Consider the following 14465-nt stretch of genomic DNA (forward strand, 5'->3'; position numbering starts at 1 on the left):
TTTCTAAATGTCTCTTAACAGCACCAACTATGCTCAGCTTACTTGACTATAACTTGCCAGAAGGAAACTTGTTTTGTTTTTATTTTTATTAGAGGCAGAAAGAAACCCACAAATCCCAAGCATCCTCTCAGCTCAGCTGTTTTTTCTGGCCCAGTCTAGACAGGAGCTACCACTCAGCGATGCACAGGGGGAGGGCAGTCGTGTTCCTCCTCCCTCCATCGCTCTTTCCTGCAGTGGGAACCATAGGACAGCAAGTCCGCCAGCCTGGATTTGCAGACCAAGTGCCTCAAACATCGTGTCGACCTTAATGGCCTTCCGTGTCTGCAAAATAGAGCTTGTTTTCTCTCCCATACCCTTCCTGAAGGCAGGAAACTCGTTCCTCTGTCTTGTTCTCTCTAACCACCCCCCCCCCACCCCCGGCACCGGGCACAGTGTCTAGCACCCAGCAGGGACTTGACACATGCTTACTCAATGCTAAGGTAGTGTTTTCCAGGTAAATATTCCCCACTTGTCCAGAGGTTGGCCAAAGCCCCTGCCCTATTCCTAACACATTGACATGGCGTCTTCCAGTTTGCTTTCATTAAGTCCTAGGTGAGAAGAGTCATATAAATAAAGACTCCCAGTGGTGGGTGGTCACCATCTTCCTTTCCAGAAACCATGTCTTCATCAGCAACCAAATCCTGCATGGCCTGGGGCAGGCCTTCATAACTTTACAGAGGGGTGGTAAAAACTCAACTTCTTGCTTGAGGTGAGGCAACACAAAGGCGTTTCCCAGTTGGCACCATCATTGTGAGGACTGTTCTCACACTGGACTTTGAGCAGCCCTGCCTGTTTTCTCCTCTCCCTGTGAAAGAGGAAGCTGGCTTTCTCACCAGGCCCTTTCCCCTCTGGACTGACTTTCTTAGCTTTGCTTGGCTGCTTTGGGGATTTTAACTGAGCAGAAGGAAGTTTTTCCCACTTCTTTCCCCGAGGAGTGAGCTCCTGCTCCTTACTAGTCCTTCCCCACCCCAGAGCTGTGTGCCCGTCCCCCCTCATCCCCCCTCATCCCCACAGCATACCCTACAACAGTCAGGGACTCACTTGGAGGTTTATTGGTGGAGGAACAGAAGCACCTTGTTTTAAACATCATCTTCCTCCTCCCTTGGTCATTCTGCCCACAGTGAGAAACCGGCATTACCGGCGGTGTAGCCAGTGCACTGCCGAAAGCCAGGAAGAGCGCCCCGTGTGGCGAGGTGTCAGCGTCCCGGCAAGTTCTCTCCGAGGGGGACTGGCTGCAGGAATTGGTGGGAAGTGGTCATCCGGCTTCTCTGGCTCCCTGAGGCTGTGGCTCAAGGAGGTCCCCATGGGCATATTCAAACTGACTAGAGATGCCACTGGCGAGGGTGTCGTGTGGTAGCTGTTGGAATCACTGATATCAGTCTCAGTGTCTGTTTCTGTTGGAACCCAGGAATTTGGGGGTCACTGGAAACAATAGAAGAAAACATTGTTAAAAATTTAATTTAAAACTGCTTTTTAATTATGTCTTTTCCAGCATGAGTGCCTTGAACACAGGTGTGAATGTGGAAATGATTGGCAGTGACAATACATCTGTATGGTATGATTCTAAGAACGAATTTGTAATGGGGTGCTCAGCTAGAGGTCCCCCCAAATGGAGAAAACCCCCATAGCTATCACTTGAGGGATGGGGGAAGTGGAGGGGGCCATGGAGGGTTACTCTGCATATCTGAACAACTGGGCCAGTGCTTTAGTAGAGTTAAAAGCTGTGCCTGCTCAGTGCCAGGGAGATGGGCGGGACTCTAACCTGTCACGTGTGACGCAATGTAGCCGGAGGGGCTTCCTGCACCTGCATAAGCTGCATGAGCAGCTTGGAGGTGACTCCTACATCAAGGGACCACACTAGCCAGGACTACCAATGGCAGCTGAGAAAGGCAGAAGAAGCCAGAGTGCTGGCAGACGTAACCCAGTGTGGGAGGAGTTGGAAGTGGAGTCACGGAGGAAGATCCGTGCTGGGATTTAAACCCAGGAGCTGGCAGCCATGCTGGGGCTTATCCATGCTGTTTGAGCACAAAGAGGGAGCTCATGCGCTCTCTCGCACTCTCTCCAGCACCCCCCCCCCCCACCGTGCCCCCTGTGCACCAAGCTCTCCTTCGCCACGCTAGAGCTCTGGCCCATGTGGGATGGAGAGTAGGAGAGCCACTAGAGGCTCTGGGCCCCCTGCTCTCTTGACCATACGAGTGGGAAGGAGAAGCCTCTTGACCCTGTAGCAGCAATGCGAGGTCTTGGCCATGCGATTGGAAAGGATGCAGAAGGATTCCCCAGCCCACCATGAAGAAGCAGTTTGGGACTGAAAGCAGGAGTCCAGTGAAGCGAGCACAGACGATTGGAGGAAGCCAGGACACAGATAGGAATCTGCCCAGCTAAGCTACAGACTTCTGTTTCTTTTCCTGAGAGATGGTACCTCTGACTGGCCTGTTTTGGCAAGGGGAGGCCAGACTGTGTGTGTGGATATTTCTCTGTTTCTAACAGGCATGGGATTCAATGGCAGAATTCCACCATTGTTCTAAACCTGTATAACTTTTGAATAAATAGTTCCTTTCCTTCTCATAAGACTCTGGCATTGGGAGTCACGGTTATTCTCGGCAGTGGGCATTAGAACCCAGGGCAATAGAAACTAGGGGATCTATTACAAACTGAGTGGAGAAAGCCAAGCAGGAGGGAGGCTGGAGCTAAGGCCTGCTCTGCTGAAGTGGAACAGACACCCCTCCAAACCTTAACTGCTGCTTTTATGCGTTGAGAATCTAATGTGTTACAGCTCAAAGGCAAAATGCGAACCCACTGGGATCTGCCTGATGCCCACTGTAATCCGCCTGGAGTCAGCATGAGCACAAAGAAAACCTTCAGAGTTCTCTAAAACAGTAACAACTTAAAACTGCAACTCAGTGTGTCTAGAAAACACACAGCATGGCTAATTTTTTTAAAGTTTTGATCCCAAGGAAAATACATACTTCTTCTAAATTAAAAACTATTAGCCCTGGCTGGTGTAGCTCAGTGGATTGAGCGCGGGCCTGCGAACCACATGATCGTGGTTTGATTCCCAGTCAGGGCATATGCCTGGGTTGCAGGCCAGTTCCCAGCAGGGGACTCACGAGAGGCAGCCATACATTGATATTTCTCTCCTTCTCTCCTTCCCTTCCCCTCTAAAGATAAATAAATAAGATCTAAAAAAAAATTAAAAACTATTTTAAAAGCACCAAAAAGAAAATAAAAATCCCTCTCACTGTATTTGAAAATTAATGCAATGAGGTTTTGTTTGTTTTTTTTCTCTTTTCTTTCACTTTTTGCAATGAGTTTTAAGTATAATTTTTGAGTTATTTAGCTAGAGACTGGCAATGTGTTTGAATAAACTAAAAAGAACCACTCTTTGCCACAAAACACTTAGGAATTTAGATAAAATATAGTTCACGTACTTTTAAATGCATTGTTGAACTCACAAAAAGCAAAGAAGAATTAGAGGCCCCAAATTAAAGCCAGTGGCATGAGAACTGCTGCCGGGGCTGCCTGCGGGGCTTGCCGGTCTTGCTGACCGGGGCTTCGTGACACAGGACATTAAATCCTGGGCTCTTGCCCCGTGGGGAGTTTACCGAGGTATTTGCATAAATCCAGGACTTTCAAAGCACATTCTTGGCAAAAGGGTACACTAGAAAGACAGGCATCCAGTGCCACAAGTGTATCTACTGTATCAACCAGGATTCTGTGTCGAGAGGGAAGCCTCTTCTGAAAATTCTGGCCTACGGGTCTGCCCTCATGTGGTCTGTGGTCTGACACATGGCCCAAGAACTCCTGAACTGAGAAGCTAATACAAAAAATTTCTCTCGAGTTGGTAATATCTTTGAAGTGTTCCACAGAAGAAAAATCACAATGGTTTCTTGGGGTCTCCCCCCACCCCCAGTTTAGGTCCACATCAGTCCCACAGATAAAGGCCTATTTGAGACAATGGGCTTGCGATAAAAAATGACAGGTACAGCCCTGGCCAGGTGGCTCAGTTGGCTGCAGCATCGTCCTGTGCACTGACTAAGGGTTGTGAGTTTGATCCCCGGTCAGGGTGCCTACCGAAGCTGCGGGTTCGATCCCCCATCAGGACATGTTCCAGAGGCAGCCAATTGATGTTCCTCTTTCACACTGACGTTTCTCTCTCTCTCTCCCACTTCTTCTCTCTCTAAAATCAATACAAATATCCTCAAATCAATAAAAATATCCTCAGGTGAGGATATTTTTTTTAAAAAGGAAAACATCTTTAAAAAAATGACAGCTATGGACAGCTGCAAGACCCATATGGCATCGGTATCTGTGTGAGAGGAAGCAGAGAGAGGCAACAGGGCATCCGATGTTCCTGAATCTTCCCCAGATCCTCGGCGAAAAGGGCAGCAGGCCAGTCCAAGAGGAAGGAAACTGGAAGTGCGTGTAAAGGTCAAATCTGAAGGGGCGGGAGCAGGATGTGCCTTGTGAACTCTCAAAACCATCAGGACACACTTCCTTGCAGGACACGCCCGCACAGCAGGGAAGGACCCCTGAAAATGGAATCCAAACAGCAGAGGCAAAGGAAAGAGCAAGGTCAGCTAAAGATAAGAGAGAGGAATGCAGTCCCAGAAGGTCATTAACACTTCACAAAAACAACAGGAGAGAGCCCTAGAGCCCAAACCAGAAAGCTACACTGACCCATCTGTTGTTCCCAAAGGCTGAGAAAAAACATTTCACATAAAAATAAACTGCATCAGAAAAGGTTCATGATCAAAACCCACACAAAATTATACAAGAAAAGATATGAAGCGTTTTATCGCACACTAAAAAGTGCCGTGAAGCAAATGCCAAAATGCAAAAGGCATTTCAAAATAAGCTAAAAGAAATTAAGAAAATGATAGAATACATGAAAGAACAAAATAAGTCACAACTTTAAATATTTATACATGCAGTGATACAACTGAGAAAACAGTCAAACATTTTTAAAAGAAACAATCATTATTTCCAAAACAAAGCCTAACCAGAAAGAACATGAGAGAGCAAACAGGCAAAGCACATAATACTTTATGAGAAGTAGAATGATAAAAGAAGGAAAGTTTAAAGAATAAAAAAGACCCTGGCCAGGTAGTTCAGTTGGTTAGAATGTTGTCCCAATACACCAAGCTTGTGGGTTCAGTCCTGATCAGGGTATTTACTAGAATCACCCAATGAATGCATAAATAAGTGGAACAGCAAATCGATGTCTATCTCTCCCCCTTTCTCTCTCTAAAAATCTTTTTAAAATGAAAGTGGAATACCCATTAGACAAAGATGATCCAACATAGAGCTCTGGCTGGTGTGGCTCAGTGGATTGGGTGCCAACCTGCAAACCAGGGGGTTGCTGGTTCAGTTCCCAGTCAGGGCACCTGCCTGGGTTGTGAGCCAGATCCCCAGTTGGGGGCGTGCAGGAGACAACCACGCATTGATGTTTTTCTCCCTCTCTCACTCTCTTTAAATAAATAAATAAATAAATAAATAAATAACTCTTAAAAAAGAAAGATAATCCAAAGTACAAATAATAAGAGTACCCAAAGGAGAAAATTTTACATTACAATTTAAGACACTATCTTCAAGTTAGAAAAAAGAAAAAGATCTGGTAAGTACATGTAAAGGCAGCCTGTGCCCTGGGAGAAGTGGGTCAGCAGGACCACCCCTGGACCCTGAGTGGGACAGAAAGCACTGGGAGAGAGGATGTATGGAGAGTCCTTTGTAGGAGATGCTGCCTCCTTCCCCTCAAGCTGAAAGACAGGGGCTTCCTGGGACCACCCAGAGAGTTTTGGCTGTGGCCCCTGGGCGCTGAGAGACCCAGTAGGTGGGGGTAAAATTCCTGCCCAGGAAACACGGAGGACAGGAGAGATGGGAGAATTGGTTTCTTTGGTGGTGATGTGAAGTTGCTTCTGCGTCCTAGAGGCATAGTGCTCCTCTCCAATGACCAAATTCTGGGAGGATATTACCTGAGGACCAGACACAGCTCCAGAGAGAGAGAGAGACAGAAAACCAGGGTGGAGCCATTGTAGACCCTACCCAAGAGGGGTCCCTTAAGGAATGAGGGGACTCTGACAGCCAGTGCCTGGGTACCACGAACCCCTGCAGAGCCAGGGCCTGAGAGGGCTGGTGGCCACATGAAAGAAAGTTCTCACAGAATCACCAGAGCTGCAGTCAGGAGACCAGGCTGAGGGAAGGGAGATGTGATGTGTTCAGAGTTTTGCTAATCTTTGGGCACTGGGCATTTGAAGTTCAGAACCAATGCTGTGTTTGTTATTTAAATGGACCCGAGGACCTTTTATAGCTTAAGGGGGAGTCCGTAGGCTATGGGCCCTGTTCAGGGAACAAGGTTTTATTCAGAGGAAAGAGGAAAATTTCTCTCACTGAAAAAATTATAAAGGAAGACAAAAATAAATTTGCATTTATTGATAGGATAAATCTTATGATATCCAAAAGTTGAACTTGTTCAACATACTGGCTGCATGGTCTTGCTCTGGATTTCCATCACTCATCCCAGAAAGACTCTACTCTGACTACTGAGTAAATTAGGAAGACTTCTCAGCCAAGCAGCGGTCTTCCCTCTGGGATAAGGTCTCTCCTGTTTCACATAGATGATAGGCAAAGATAGGCAGAGAACTCAGGATTGTCTTCCTCAGGGGACCCTTGTGAGTTGGGAATGGAGGTAGTCAGCATCTAGCTCCACAAACCTGCTTTATTAGCTTAACCCCATCCCTTCTGCTGAGCCCCTTCCACGTGAAAACACTGGGCTCAGTGTGGCGATGACAGGGAGGGGAGGCAGGGAGGGTGGTGGGTGGAGGTGGAAAAGGGTATAAGGGGGATAAATGGTAATGGAAAAATACAATAAAAAATAAACTATTAAAATTTTTAAAATAAATTAAAAACACTGGGGTTTGCCTAGGATATTCAGTTTAATCAACCACAGACTGTTTTCAAGGACAGACTTAACCAATAACATTGAGAGGAAAGTCATATACAGAACCATAGAATTTAAAAAAAAAACTGAGACCACTTGGGAGAAGGTATCACTCACCTCACGCGCGCTCTGCACTGCGCCAAGGACTCACCTGTCTGCTGTGAGCTGAGACCTTCCTGGGAAACGTGAGAAACTGCCGCTGGTTCACTCAGCTTCCAACAGCATGGAGTTTTCGCTGGGCTGGGAGGATGGCGGGAGGCTGCTTACAGGCTGGATGGAGAAATGCATAGTCAGATGACCGCGTCTGCTCCCTGATAGTTCTTGGCCTCCTCTGGCCAGAACCATGAAGGAACTTACTTGAGTCTTTCAGCCTAGTCCTGGGAACCTGTTCCTTAAATCAACCCCCAGAAACATCAGAAAAAACCAAGGCCTCAGGGAGGACCACCTCCTCTCTCTGATGGGCTGCTGTGGCTACTCTGCCCAGAGCACAGATCTGAATGCTGAGAACCGGAGCAGCAGGAACTATAAAAGCTGCCTTTGGAAACCGGCGATGGGGATGTAGAGCACACACGTGAAACAAAAGGAGGACGGTGCTGGAGAGTCTGGACCCTGAGGTTCTAGGCAACCCAATCTGTCCAGCTTCCGCTTCCTGTGCCTCTGCCCTAAGCAGATCCTGCCAAAGCCTCCTGTGTGGCCAGGGGGAAATAAAGCCTTAAATAAACTAAAAGGGAAAAGCAAATCCTCGGGGGGAATATGGCAAAAATTTGTGATGAAAATTACAAACACTTGTGATTAAAATTCTTGATGTATACCAGACCGCCAACTTACACCATACACCAGGATAAACTCAAAATGGATAAAGGACTTAAATGTAAGTCATGACACCATAAAAGTCCTAGAGAAAAACACAGGCAGGAAAATTTCAGACATCCCACATAGCAATATTTTTGCTGATTATCTTCTGAGGCAAGGAAAATAAAAACAATAAACAAATGAGACTACATTTGCTTATTTTAAAAACTTTTAAAAAGTTTCTGTACAGCTAAAGAAACCATCATCAAAATGAAAAGGGAACCGACTAGATGGGAAAACATATTTGCCAATGAGACATCGCACAAGGATTTGACCTCCAAAATACTCACACGGCCCAACACCAAGAAGACAAACAACCCAATTAAAAAATGGGCAAAGCCCTGGCTGGTGTAGCTCAGTGGATTGAGCGCGGGCCTGCGAACCAGATAATCGCGGTTCGATTCCCAGTCAGGGCACATGCTTGGGTTGCAGGCCAGTTTCCAGCAGGAGTCAGTTCCCTGCAGGGGATGCACGAGAAGCAACCATACATTGATGTTTCTCTTCCTCTCTCCTTCCCTTCCTCTCTAAAGATAAATACAATAAAAATATTAAAAAATAAATAAATAAATAAAATAAAAAATGGGCAAAGGACCTGAACAGACACTTCTTCAAGGAGGACGTACAGATGGCCCATAGACATATGAAAGGATGCTCAGCATCACTAGCCATCTGAGAGATGCAGATTAAAACCATGATGAGATACCCCGTCACACCTGTCAGAATGGCCATCACTAACAAATCAACAAACTAGTGCTGGTGAGGATGTGGAGAACAGGGAACCCCACCACACCATTGGTGGGGATGCAGACTGGGGCGGTATGGAATGTCCTCAAAAAAGTAAAAGTGGAACTGCCTTATGATCCAGTGATTCCACTGCTAGAAATATACCCTAAGAATCCTGAAACGCCAATTCAAAAGAACTTTTGCACTCCTGTGTTCATAGCAGAGCTATTACAATAACCAAATGCTGGAAACAGCCCAAGTGCCCATCAGTAGATGAGTGGATTAAAAAACTCTGGTACATTCACACAATGAAATACTTTGCAGCAGAAAGAAGCAATTCCTACCTTTTGCGACAGCATGGATGGAACTGGAGACTGTTATGCTAAGTGAAATAAGCCAGTCAATGAAAGATAAATAGCATATGGCCTCATTTATAACTGGAAGCTAATGAACAAAATAAACTAATGAGAAAAACAGAACCAGAGACATGGAAACATGGAACAGGCTGAGAGCTGTAGGAGGGGAGGAGGGAGGGGGCAATGGTGGGAGGGAGGGGAAGGGACTGGTCAAAGAGCATGTGTGAATGACTCATGGACACGCACAATGGACTGGGAAAGATGGGTGGGCTGGGTGGAGGGGGGAAAAGGGAAAAAAATCGGCACAACTATGATAGAATAAACAATGAAAACAAACCAAAAAAACCCAGTGTTTTGAAATCAACCTTCTTCATTTAATGAACATATTTTCATATCATAGCAAATTTTGTGCAAATATAATTTTATATTTTAATATGTGAATATACTATGATTCCCTTAAAAATTCTGATGTGTGAAAAGCTTTCTTTGACAAACAGATTTAGAAAAATACAAGGCTGCCAAAAGGAAAATGGCCAAAGAACAAACTAAATAGTGGGTAAAGAAAAGAAAGATAACTGTTTAAACTCACTGAAAATCAGACCTGCCACTTCTGTTTACCTATAGTTATTAGAAAAAATGTACATCTATCATTCTCAATTGTGATAAGAATGCAGTGATACAGGCATTATTGGAAAGAGTATAATTTAGCATGAACTTTCTAGAAATAATCTGGCCATATGTATTAAAAACCTTAAAAATGTTCACACCCTTTGAATTCTACTAAAAATCTACTCTGAGAAACAGTCAAAACTGTGGACATTACCTATAAATGCTCATTTTAGCATCATATACAATGACGAAAAGTTAGAAACAACTTTAAATACCTGACTTTAGGGACATAAAGTAAATTTTAATTCATTCATACATCAGAAGAGCATGAAATTATCAAAATGACATGTATGAAGACCTTTTAAAAGAAATGGATCCCAAACAATAAAAAGCTAAAGGCATTTATCACCACCAAACTGGTATTACAGAAATGCTAAAGGGACTTCTTTAAGCAGAAAAAGAGATAAAATACATGAATAATAAAATGGCAATAATGGCAATAACTACATACCTATCAACAATTAGCTTAAAGCAAACCCTCCAATCAGAAGACGTGAAGTGGCTGAGTGGAGAGGAGAGCAAGACCAGCACGCAAGCTGCCCACATGAGACCGTCTTCAGACCGCAAGACACACAGACTGGCAACGAAGAGGTGGAAAAAGGTGTCTCATGAACAAGAAAACCAAAAAAGCTGTGGTAGCAATATGCACACCAGACAAAATAGAGTTTAAAACAAAAACTGTAACAAATGACAAAGAAGGATATTTCATACGCAAAAGCCAAGATCTAGAAACAAGCTAAGTGTCCATAGATGGATGACTGGGTAAAGGACATGCAGTACATGTACGAGGTCTGTTCAGAAAAAGTCCAGCCCTTGTTAATATAAGGAGAATGGTTTATGTGACATTGATGTAATCTGGCAGCCAAGGAGAGTGGACTGGAATGCACATGCGTGAACAATGATGACTTCACTGGACTAGTCAGTGGGGGCAGTAGACACTGTTGAGTGAGCATGCGTACTGTGTAGCCGTCGCATTCAAAATGACCAAGTAGAGCAATGAATGTTCAACAAATTTTGCACTAAGCTTGAACATTCCTCCATGGGACCTATTCAAATGATTCGGAAAGCTTTCAGGGATGATACAAAGAGTGTGGCACAAAAAAAAGTGTGGCACACATCTTTAAAAGTGTGTCAAGCATCTGTTGAAAGTGATCCACATTCTGGAAGGCCTGCAACAAGCAGAGCTCCTGAGAATGTTGAACGTGTACGGGCTGCAATCAACAAAGATTGGTAACCGACAGGGTGAGAAGTAGAGCTGATCTGGGGGTTCCCAAAACTACTGTGTCCAACATTTTGACTCAGGATCTTGACAGGAACGTGTCACGGCAAAATTCGTTCCAAGACTTCTGCTACCAGAGCAGAAGGAACATTGTGCTGCAGTTGCTAATGACTTGATTCAAACCACTACCCATGAACCATATTTCCTCAAGATGGTTGTAACCTTGAAGGGAACTGAGGCATCCTTGTCCTATGCATAATGTTTCTGGTATCTTGTATCTTCTTCAATAAATGTCTCTATTTTTCGTATCACCTGGCTGGATACTTTCTGGAATACCACTTGGCCATAAAAAAGAATGAGATCTTGCCATTCACTACAACATGGACGGACCTGGAGGGTACTATGGTCAGTGAGAAGAGCCAGACTGAGAAGGACAAATACCATATGATTTCATTTATATGTGGAATCTAAAAAACAAATAAAACAGAAACAAACTCATACAGGGATGAAGGGACTCGAGAAAAAACATAAAAGGACTCATGAACAAGGACAACAGTGTGGTGATTGTCGGGGGAACTGGGGTAAAAGGTAATGGAAGAAATATAATAAAAATAATAAATTAATTAAAATATTTTTTAAACAAACTGGCAGGTACAGAGAACAAGCCGATGGTTGCCAGATGGGAAGGGGTTTAGGGGGCTGGGTGAGAAGGTGGAAGGATCAGAAGTACAAGCTGACAGTTACAGAGGACGGAACGCGCAGCGTCGGGGGTGTGGTCAGTAGTGTTATCACAACCCAGCGTGGCGCTGGGTGGGTGCTAGACTTTCTGGGGGAGCACTTCACAGGTTATATAAACATCCACCCACTGTGCTGTACACCTGAAACTAACGTAATATGGAATGTCAACTGTCACTGAAAAATACAAAATATTTTAATGGAAAAAATGTTTATGATGTTATCTAAATTGAAAAAAAGCAATATTCAAAGATGTATACGTATTTAATGTCCTCAAATATGTTAGGTAAACATTAATTTACAATGAAAGACTAGAAGGAAATATGCCAAGTGTTCCAAGGGATGGCTTGGGGCTAAAGAAAAATGGGGTGATTTTTCTGTAATTTTCTGATTTTCCTCAGGGAGCATTATTCCTTCATGACACTGAAAAAAAAAAAGAACACTTTTAAGTGAGTTAAGTGCATCACAGCACTTCCTTAAGAAAAACGAATTTGCTTTCATAGGTGTGTGCATATCACATATTGCTGACCTTTGAAATGAAGTCTTCTCAGCCCCCCAGCGCTGGACTTTAACGCTCATCAGTGCTCCCAAGGGGGATGCTATGCCTCCAACCCCATCCCCCCCTCCCTAGAGATCTCGGGTGGGGGGGGGGAGGGCCCCGCTTACTGTTGTGTCAGTGGAGCTGCTGGACATCTTGGGAACCAGGCAGTGCGTGAACTGGATCCTCGGGTCTTTGGTGGTGATGGATAGACCTTGCTGCAGAATTTTCACCAAGCGGATCCAAAATCGAAACACAGCCTCTGGGTGTTTCTCGTGGAGCTTCAGGTAGTAGATCTTCTCAGTCACTGTCCTAAGGCGCAGGATGCGTTGGAGCCGGTCACAGATTTGTAGCTCCACAAACTTCAGGGGGAGAATCCTGGACACAATCGGGAAATTCCCATGGCCGAGGAGCCCAGGATTCGAATCCACCATGCTGGCGCCTACCTAGAGCGTGGCTCGACCTCCCTGGGCTGCCACCTCTGCCTGGGGGTGCATATGGAGAGGGCCACGGTCTGAGAGTGGGAGGGTTCCACAGACAGACTCTTCTGTCCTTCCCAGGGCTTTAGTAACAAAAGAATCTGCCCACGTCAATGACAAACGCTGGGAATTGGTGTAAAGTATCTCTTGTAATCCTCACAACACCCGTTCAGTGAAGGAAAGATAAGTACTATTAATTCCATATTTATAGATTTGGGTTTTTTTAAAAGATTTTATTTATTTTTAGAGAGGAGGAAGGAGAGGAGAGGAGAAGGGAGGAAGAGAGGGGAAAAAACATCAATGTGTGGTTGCCTCTCATGTGCCCCCTGCTGGGAACTGGCCTGCAACCCAGGCATGTACCATGCCTGGGAATCGAACTGGCGACCCTCTGGTTTACAGGCCAGCACTCAATCCACTGAGCCACACCTGCCAGGGCATTTTACAAATTTTGAAACTGATGCTCAGAGAAGCTAAGGGATTTGCCCAAGTTCAGGTCTAAGTGGGAACTGGAACTAAGGTTTTCTGACTCCATTTCCAGATCCCCTTCGCCCTGTAACCTGATATCTCTACTGAAAGAGTAAGAAGGTACATCCAGCATTTTCTCAATCTCAACACCTAATAATCCCATTTGGCTGTCATACACTGCACCTTTTTTTTACAAACCCCCCCCCTCCGCCCCCAGGTCTATATTGAGAAAATAAAGAAGACCCAAGGTCCTCAACAACTAGGCTGAGACAGACTGACACTCCACCCACAGCACTGAGCACAGTGCTTAGCATACACAGATACTAAATAAATACTTGTTAAATGAATGAACGAGGTTCTGCATGGCTTGTACATAAGCCACATTGTCCTTTCTCTCCATCTGAAGTCCAGCAGCAGAACCACACAGCCTGGCCCTTCCCTGAGGCCTTTCTTTACCTGCTGAGGTTGATGACTGGAGCTTGGTCAGGTGTGCCCCAGGTGGAACGCTGACCCTGGGGCCAGGTGATGTTGGCCATCAGCAGGATGTTGGGGAGTGGCAAGGAGGGCACAGTGGAGGTTACCCCAAGGATCACGGGGGTCGACCCTTCATAGACATTCATCCAGTTCCCAGGCTTATCGACCTAGAAATCAGCCCCAGGTTCTTGGGTCAGAGAAGCAGAAGAAAGAGGGGGAAGGCACGGGTGCTAGAAAGCAGCGCTTCAGCCCAGTGGTGAGATCGGAGCACCCGTGCTTCTCGCTGGCGTGTGGCACCCTGGGCTGGGCCGTGGCCTGCATCCCCCTTTGTGTGGCTCTCCCCAAACAGACAAGCTCATTGGCACCAGCAACGCCATGTTGCCCTTCTTTGTGTCCTCTGCATCATCTAACTTTATCATTATTTTTTATTGTTTTTGCATCATCTAACTTTAAGGGGAGGCACTGGTAAGAACAAAATTTATTCTTCCATCCTTGGGTACGGGCCAGCACGGGTTTCTAGGGGTTGGAAGGGAGATTACGTGAAGACAGTTCCAGAAAGGGAGGAGAGCGAGGAAAAAACCCCATGATGCCCTGGGCACAAATGGGCAAACTTGAGACCAAAATCCTCTGGTTTCTCCAGGCAGAATGGCTTCTTTCTCCTCCCTGGGGCTTTAAAAGGCCACGGCATTTTTGGACCAACCCCTGGGAACAGGTTTTAGAAAGGGAAAGAAAGGGTACCTGGATAAAGTTGCTCTCGAACACTGTCGAGTTGGGAAACAAGTTGAATTCTGGAGAATGAATCAGTTGACAAAGAAGGCCATCTTCCACCCCAAGTTCCACTCCAGGGCCTTGGACTCTGACCTCGGGAGGGAGGCCCCTGATTTTACTCATTGGATCTTGGGAAGAACGGGCTGGGGAACATCCCTGGGGCTCCGTGCAGACCCAGCCCGACTCCAAGGTCTGATGGACCGCTGCCCCC

At 45.6% G+C, this 14465-nt stretch overlaps 1 protein-coding gene across 1 annotated transcript; it reads right to left on the reverse strand.

Annotated features, from left to right (window-relative positions):
* Window positions 1-1053: 1053 nt before the first annotated feature.
* Window positions 1054-14465, reverse strand: GARIN1A (golgi associated RAB2 interactor 1A). The gene is given in 5 exon segments (XM_037049297.1): window positions 1054-1459; window positions 7128-7246; window positions 12197-12446; window positions 13469-13653; window positions 14225-14465. Coding segments are annotated over 5 exon segments (993 nt in total). The 5' UTR covers window positions 14378-14465; the 3' UTR covers window positions 1054-1173.

The sequence above is a fragment of the Sturnira hondurensis genome, unplaced genomic scaffold (genome assembly GCF_014824575.4).
Source record: "Sturnira hondurensis isolate 20B ecotype Veracruz unplaced genomic scaffold, ASM1482457v3 Scaffold0006437, whole genome shotgun sequence".
Lineage (NCBI taxonomy): Eukaryota > Metazoa > Chordata > Mammalia > Chiroptera > Phyllostomidae > Sturnira > Sturnira hondurensis.